Source organism: Dromaius novaehollandiae, chromosome 9 (assembly GCF_036370855.1).
Source record: "Dromaius novaehollandiae isolate bDroNov1 chromosome 9, bDroNov1.hap1, whole genome shotgun sequence".
NCBI lineage: Eukaryota > Metazoa > Chordata > Aves > Casuariiformes > Dromaiidae > Dromaius > Dromaius novaehollandiae.
In genome coordinates, this window is record NC_088106.1 from 21966357 (window position 1) to 21974900 (window position 8544).

General features: G+C 43.2%; 1 protein-coding gene across 1 annotated transcript; it reads right to left on the minus strand.

Annotated features, from left to right (window-relative positions):
* Positions 1–4652: 4652 nt before the first annotated feature.
* KCNE4 (potassium voltage-gated channel subfamily E regulatory subunit 4) lies at positions 4653–7907 on the minus strand. Its single transcript, XM_026109566.2, has 2 exons — positions 7713–7907; positions 4653–7267 (listed from the first exon to the last, which is right to left on the minus strand). The coding sequence occupies exon 2, from the start codon at positions 7239–7241 to the stop codon at positions 6750–6752; it is 492 nt and encodes a 163-aa protein (XP_025965351.1). The 5' UTR covers positions 7242–7267; positions 7713–7907; the 3' UTR covers positions 4653–6749.
* Between the last annotated feature and the right edge of the window lie 637 nt (positions 7908–8544).

Here is an 8544-nt window from a genome sequence, read left to right on the forward strand (position 1 = left end):
ACTGCAAAGCAGTTAGTGATACTCATTAGCCTGCTGTTGCTGACAGCATCAGCAACAGCAGCAGGTCATCAGGTATCTGTAAGGAAAATGATGAGATGATGCTCTGTTAAGACCCTGAGAGAAACATCACTGGGGCTTGACTGTATAAAATTCAAAAGTAATCTATCAGCTACTACGTAACTCCAATCCTATTATCAAAAAACAATACCAGCAGCCTTTTTCCCTTCCACCCTGCTCCTCCCTTCCCCTTTACAGGAAATATTGCTTGGTCAGTTTATCATACTCTGAAGGGAGAGAAAGGGCATATACGTCCTTAGAGGCACACGGTTTACATTTCCTCCTGATGAGAAGGAAAGACTGGTCTTTTGTGTAGTCTCTAGGAAGGAATTCAAAATCTCTTGCGAACATTTTGTCTTTCACATCCTCCTGCCTGCACTGTTCAGCTAACATTTGCATTGCCGGGATGAGACACAGCTGTCCCAGGCAGGGCCAGGCTGCGGATCCGCTCCACGGCAGGCTTGGTCTTGGTCCGGTCAGCTGCACGGGACGGAGGGGTCACGTGCTGGTCCCGGCACCTGGAATTCAACCCGGAGGAAGTCCTTTGGATTTTGTGATTCCTTTTCTGAGTGCAAAGAGTAACAACTCATCTGTCTTTTCTCGACCCCTTTCTGTCAGAGCTCAGCACCCTGAGGTTCTTGGCGTATTTATTCACCCTTCAGCTATATGCAGTGAAGATGCGTTCTTCTTTCCTGCTCATAAATGAGGATCTTAGCTAGAGCAAGAGATTTTATGGAGTAGCACAACAGGGAACTGAATTTACCCTCTCACACCCGAAGTCTACCGCCCTGCTCCCCGGCACCTCCTCTCTCCCGTCAATCAGGCAAAAAGGCCCTGCTACACAGCTCACCCTGGCTGGAAGATGCCTAGCAGGACAAGCTGCACTCTTCCAGACAGCCACCGATGCTACCAAGCACCGTTTGTTGCTAGTGGCTACTTTAGCATCTAATAGTGTCAAGGGGGTCAGAAAAGTTCACTCTTCCTGGACAGGCAAATGCTTTGCATTTATACCATGTCTTTTATCAGAGAATCATACGTATTTCATGTATGTCAAGAACACATCATCTTCTTGCATTCAAGAATATAAGCAGCACTATCTGATAAGCAAGTGAGGCACAGAACAATTAAACAGACGACCCAGGAACACAGAGTGAGCCAGGGAGGGAGATGGGAGCATCGCTGGTAACGCACTATCCAGTAGCCTTTATTGCTGTTCTTTGGGATGGCAAAAGCCTCAGTCTAACCTGGCCAGGACTAAACCGAAACCCTATCCAAACCCAAACTAAACCAAAATTAAGCTTTGAAAAACTGCAGTGCTCATTGATTTCATATTATTTTCCATTTTCTTCCCTAGATGAGATGGATACAGAAGTGTCAATACCCCCAAAAAAGGCTGATCTTGCAGCTATTTTTGGTTGTATGCACTAGGAGCTGCAGAGGCGTGTGAAAATGGAAAGAATACTAAAGCTAATGAACCAAATACGCAGAGGCAAATATGAATGCTTAAACAACCAGTAGCTTAAACAATTGTATTAATTTTTATGACTCTTGGATCCAAAAATTATGTTATAAACCTAAAATAAAGCTATGAACTCAGGGAGAAATAATATCTTTCCGCTAGAACAATTAGGTGTAGACAGACTGGAACACAAGCAGGCGAGGGACAGCAAATACAGGCGAGCTTGGCCCAGATTTGGCACAATTTCATCCTACAGTCTGGAGCAATCCAGTGTACTGTTCTGCACCCCAATGACTATCTGTAATAACACTTATCTACTACCATGTGACAGGGCTTCCTTCCTTCTTTGTAAGGTTTTGAAATTCTGAAATTAAAATTAAAGGCAGATGGTTTCATCTTGTCTTGGCTGAAATGGCTGTGATGTAAGTCCCATACGGTCTGTGTTAAGGACCCATACATTCCTTTTCCTGGCATGATACACCTGCCTTTGTCCAACAGCTACATACTGAGGACTAGAAATAGAAATGACAATAATATTCCCTTCCTCTCTGTTTGGTTCCTTCCCAACCCAGTGAGAAGTGCTTTAATTATTTTGGTGGGTGTGGGCACATATCTGAAAAAAGGGCAGATCCAGGGGAACCCACTGTGAGAGCACCAAGCTGGAGAGAGAAGTTTTGCATGGAGGTGTGGACACATGAGGATCCTGGTCTTACCTACCCCAGTCTGTGACCCGGGTCCCAGCCCTGGGGAAGCTGAGCCTCCTGCATTCATTAGCCTTCCCCTCCTTGGTTAAGTCTTTCACTCATCCAGAGCATGGCTGTCCTGGAGATCCTGTGAGAGGAAGCAGAGTGAGTTTTCAGGTAGCTGGCACCAATCTCATGAAGGGCTTTGACTACTAGGGCAGAGACCTTTGAGTGGGTCCTCTCTTCAGTGAGGAGCTGTGAGGGGAGCAGAACCTCATGATGGGAATTTCATCACTGCAGATGTTCAGAGATTATGGATGTTCCCTACTAACAGGGTGGTCTAGTAATTAGGATGGAGCTTATCAATAGCCACATAACCAAGATTGCCTCAATAGGGACTTCCCTAAGTCTCAAGGGTAACCAACATTTACGTGACAAGTACATGGCCCTGGGCGTAGAGTGGGTAGGATAGCAAGGATGTGTGTGCCAGTTCCTGCTCCACATTCATCCCCTCAAACAAAGACCATCCTCATTTAGGTCTGTCAAGACTTAGCCAGAATTAGCACCCGGAGAAAGAAGACAAGAAAAGTGAGATGGCCTGTACCTGACCAAGAAATACATCTGTTCAAGAGAGGCACACCTGAAGTAATTTTCTTTCTATCATTTTCTCCTCTTCCTGTTTGCTCTCCTGTCCTATGCTTGGCCTGAGACAGTTTCTGCATTTCCATTTCAATTATTCAGCAGATTCAATCTGTTGAATGACCGACCTCACAGATGTACTACTACTAGGTCTTAGGGCTGCAGATCTGCCAACTGCCATCACAGATCCCCATGCGATAGTCTTGAGAGCCAGCATTGACATTTACAGTAGGTCCCGGAGCCAGAGCATCTACACCTGCGGCTATCTTTTCCTGTTCTGTCAAAGGAGACACGTTAGCTATTCCAGCAAACTTATGACACACAGTACTGCCAGGAAATGCGAGCCTAATTGCTATGTTCTTTTAAGAAACAACAGATTTGTAAAAGTAAAATCATCTGTATTCAGTCAAATTACAATCCATTATCTTTGCTTTGAAGCCAAGATGCATTAGCTGTGAATCTGATTTAACTCACTTACTTGAGCACACTGGCGATTTCTCTTTGTTGAAAAAATATAAATAAGCCAATACTACTGGTTTCTCCTTAGCAGTCAACAGGATTTAAAACTATCTTAATGGGGGCAATTTTCTTTCTTCCATTCATTACTTTTAAAGACTAATAACACCTCTTTCATTTTGGAACAATAACAATCTGGTAGTCTTGGGTCACCAGACTGTCTTTGAGACAGCATTGCATTCAGTGGCACATCCAGTTAACTTCTTAAGCTAAAATACACTTTTGCATCTTTTTCTCCTCGTGCCACCCGGATATTAATTTGTTCAAAGAGAAATGCCCTAGGAAATGGATGCATGCCAAATTACCAAGTATACTTTCCCCAACCCCATGTCTCCCACAGGCCAAGGATGCTTCCCTCCCAGTTGTGCAACTAGGTGGCCACATTTTTGTGCTTACTAGCTCACTTCACCCTAAATAGACCCTAAAGCACACAGTGTTTCCCTCGATGGTGGTTCAATTTAATGCAAGAAACTGCTGGAACAAGCTAGCTTTTTGATCCACAAAGCAGAGCTGTAGTTTATATTTTGCTCTGTTTCTCCTTCTTATCACCAGCCCTGTCAGAAGTCACTTGATTCGTTGTTGTGGCAATGGAAACACTGAAACACCGAGACAGCAGCACGGTTACATGTGGAAGACACAGCCTTACTGACCAGCTGTTCCAGAAGGCTGTGGGTGTCCCAGGAGGTCACACTTCCACTTTTCCAGGGAAAAGCAGGCTTGCTGATGAGTAGCTTTAGGTCCACAGAAGCTTCTGAACAGGACCCAGGATTATTTAACCAGGAATGAGAGCAAAGCACAGAGGAACAGATTTTGTGGGGACTTGCACCTAGAATATAATTAAAGCTGAAAGATCTACTTTTAGAGCAACCTGATTTTTGAAAAAATCTAAAATAATCCCATGCAGGTAGGTCTCCAGCAGTGCCTGCACCCCCATGCATACAGCAGCTTAGAGGAGATATGGAAGGGCAAAGTAGCCTCTAAACACTCCAGCCTTTCACTGGGACCCAGAATCCTTAATACCTTCCCCATCTCTAATGATGGAAATGAGAGCGCAGTGACGAGACCGTGAGCCACAGCCTGCGCACAGAGGAAGCTGCCCAGCGCCGAAGAGCCAGGACGGAGCCCGGGCAGAGCTGGAGCACCCGGCTCAGCCCTGGGCTCGGCCTCAGCCCGCGTGGCGGCAGCACTGTCAAGCACCCAGGAACATTGCAAAAAGGGTCTAAGAAAAGGATCCTGTAGAAATTTTGCCCAGTCCTATTACTGGAAACCTATTTGAAGTACTGAACAAACACGGAATCTTTTCCAGGAAATGTGTTTCTTTATTTAAATAAAAAATAGTGCCAGTAGAAACAATAAACTTTAAATACATGAGACAATTATATACAACTCAGTGATAGGAATTATATACATCGTTTTTTTACAGTTACAAGTACATTTATACCAAAGTGAAAGAATAGAGGAGAAAGCGGTGGAAAATGTGACAACTCACTCATGTCAGTCTCATTTGGAAAGTTTCAGGATTCAAGTGATTCCAGGCAAAGTGCCAAACTTAATTTGGCTTCTTTCAAACTTAAAACAGCCCCTTTTGGAGTAAATCTACCAAAAAGCTTCATATGGTCTGATCCAAAGTTCACTGAAGTGGCAAAACTCCCACTGCCTTCGATATGAACGGAATCAGGCCCTTTACGAACACAATGGAGCTTTTGTTCTGCTGTGTTAGAAAGACACAGTGATACCTCTGCAGGGTACATCGCACTACATCAGCCCTTCAAGCCAAAAAACAGAGTTCTCCCTTCTAAATGGCAGAAGTTCAGCAGACTTTTGCCTCAGTTCATTTCTGCTGTTCCATGTTCATATTTTTCAAGTTGTCTCTCAAGCTCTAATGCCAGTGGATAAATCACAGAGCTATTTTAACACAGGAAATATGTGGAGACATTTTGCGAGCATTTTCCTGTGCAATGCTTTAGGTTCAGGCTCCTTAGCCCTCATGCTTCAGAACTAATCCAAACATTGCAATAAGTTATTATAAAATATAATGTATGATTGAAATAATCACACCTAGCTAAAATATTAACATTAATTTTGTAACAGTGCAATAATTTAGTAACTAAGATCACGAGCATTTGAACAAACCACAGTACCATTAATGCAGGGAAAAAGTTTGTGGTGGTTTTAAAAAGTAGTTACTCATGACTTTATAGAAATGCATGTGTCACATGCAGGCTGATAAAATAAAAAATAAAAAAGAAGTAATGTGACATTTATCTACACTGGCTTAAATAAAGCAGAAAGACCAGATTCTTCAGTAATGTAAATGAGTACAGTTTAACTGACCTCAGATGGAGAATTTGACTCCAACAGGGAAGCACAAAATCTTGTGCATGTGCCCTGAAGCCAGTAGGACTTAGCTGTTGACTTCAATGGGGCCAGGATTTCACCTTTGCTAGGTTAAATTCTATTCCGAATTCCACCCATTTTTCAAGAGTGTGACAGAGCAGCATTTGTTCAAGCCTTTCTAGTTCTTACACCTTGTAACAAAGATCTTTTCATTTCTTTCTTTACTTATAGATCTTTGCCTTTAGTGAGCAAATATACACATCTTAAAAAATACAAAAGCAAAAAACAAAACCACTTTTCCTACTAGTGACTCAGTCAAAGGCTGGATTGCAGCAGCAGTTGGTATGCCCGACCCAGCCAGCACAGGTACAGCCAGAGCAAGGCATAGTGGCATGGGTCTGAACTTGGACTTTACAAACCTCCCAGAAACTTGGGGTGTCCTCCTCTTTTTTTCCTTTTTTTTTCTTCTCCTTTTTCTTTCGTTGTTTCTCCCGTACCTAAATTCAGGTGAGGTCAGTCTCCAGCCACGCTGCAATCTCCCTTCAACCACAGCATAGACAAAGCTTCAGCCTTTGAGGCCTCATTGAGCAATCTGCTGTTGTCTGTGCTTTTTTTTAATAAGAAACGTACGGTAGAAGCACTTCTAGTCTATCACAGTTTTGTGTGAATGAGCATTACCCACTGTCTTTAACAACTAGGCACTTGTGCCAGGGTAACTTCTCTGAACGTTTCCCAGATATTTACAGAATTCTGAAATATGCAGAGACATTGGCAGTGATAGTTACCTCATTAGAAAAAAATATACATATTCTCCTTGTTCTTAGCTCTTACGGTAAGAAAGAGTAATGTAAAAAATTAAGCATCCCAATTATGTGCAAGGTTACACTTTGGATTTTGGTGACACTTCTTCCTTTTCCTTCCAGCTCTCAGGAACACGTCGGGCTCGGGGCAGAGATACCAGCTGAGAGTTTGTTGGAGAGCAGGAAAGTAGAACCACAGATTCATCGTGGGAGCTCCACTCACGCTTCTGGTAGCTGATTCAACAGCCCCTGCTGCTGCTAGGAGTTCTTGTGGATGTTTTCTGCAGACCCCTCGCTGCTCTCGTTGAGAAGCGTTTCTGACACTTCCCCCAGTTCAGCATCCAGCACTTCCTCCTGAATGGTGAAGTGCACGTCTGGGGAAGAGGATTCAGAGCTCACGCTGCTGCCTTCCATCGAGCAGATGGCACAGGACAGAGATGGCACCATGCTCTCCTGCAGCATGTTCAGCATCATGGGGATCTGCACAGCTTTCAGCCCCGATATGGTCGGTAGAGGCTTCACAGCTTCCCCCCATTCTCTCTCCTCATCTTTGTAGAGCAGAAGCAAGTTGGATTTCTTTTCTTTTCTTTTGGATTTCATGTAGCCCAACATTATCCCTATCAGGAAGATCCCGTAGAAAGACATAACAATCAAGATGTAAAAATACTCGTTGCCATTGTTCTTCTCCATGTTGCGGGATTCAGCATTAAGCACGGTTTGGGTCATGTTTGCATGGTCCATCTTCAGCATTGAAACTGCTTTTCCACAGTTAAAGCCTGGAGGAAAATTCATATGTATAGGTAAGATATCAAACTGTGGACCAAATATTTAAAAGAAACACCTCCAGAAAATACCCATTTTTAAAAGCCCCAAACTATTCTTTCTTACTTATAATTTGTAAACTTGCAGGACACATCTGATTGAAGCTTGCACAGTCTAACACACTTCTGCATTACTATTATAACTGAACAACGTATAATTCAGATACAGAGAATGTTAGAGGGCAAGAAAATACTTAATAATAAATCAGGACAAATTCTATTCTAAGTATAAAATCCTCAATCCTCATGAGTAAAGAAGAAAGAAAACTATATAGAAATAACCTGCTAGACGTTTAAACAGAGTTTTGTCCTACTTGACCATGTTTCCATTGGGGAAAAAAATTTAGAAGTGTTATTTTACTGAACAGTATAGGGGAAAAAAAATCGAAAAGCAACTTACGTCGGTATGCAAATAATTCCTCCCTTTGCAAAGCTCAAGAGACCTTTCCTGTACGAAATGCCGGGTGTTCTGAAAACTTTCCTCTGCTGCAGCTGGAATAAATAGCTCTCAAGAAATGTATCATCACGTGTTTTAGAGGCACAGTTTATAATAGTTTTGTGTTGGAGTCAACAGATGAACTTGAAGGATTGCAGTTCAACCCACTGAACTCTTAACAGCTGTGAAAAGAAAAAGAGCTGGGAATTCAGATTTACTCTTTCCTAACCAGTTCAGCACTGGCTCTTTCAGCTTGTAAATCTATTCCTTTCACTGCCATCCCAATTGCTAAATCTGAACCGTTACCCTGAGAGCTGCTGTGCAGAAAGAAAAGTCTGCAAATCATTAATGTGTGTTTGCCATAAAATATAGAAAAATATATGTGAGGATTTTATAGTTGACACTACTGTGTTACTTACATGCCTGCTATACATAGTTTTCCCTGGAGAGACGGGGGAGGAAAGGGTATTTGCTTTCCCTGGGGCTGGTGGCAAAGCTTCCTAGTGTGCGCAAAACAAAGCGGTGGCTTTTGACTTGTGCTGCAGCACCGCTTTGCGTAAGGTGCAGGGCAGTGGACATTTGGGTCCTGGGTCTCAAATGAGCTCTGCATGGACGGGTGTTTGTGCCATCTAACCTCAGGCATCTAAGAGGCAACCATGGGATTTAGGTTCCCCAGGCAGTCAGTGGAAAGATGCAGACTTCTCCAGAGGGGTGATGGAGAGCTCCTGGAGTTTGGAGCCGCTTCTCCAACTGTTTGTAGAAGAAGCCACTAGTAAAGGGGGTCTGCACCCCCTTT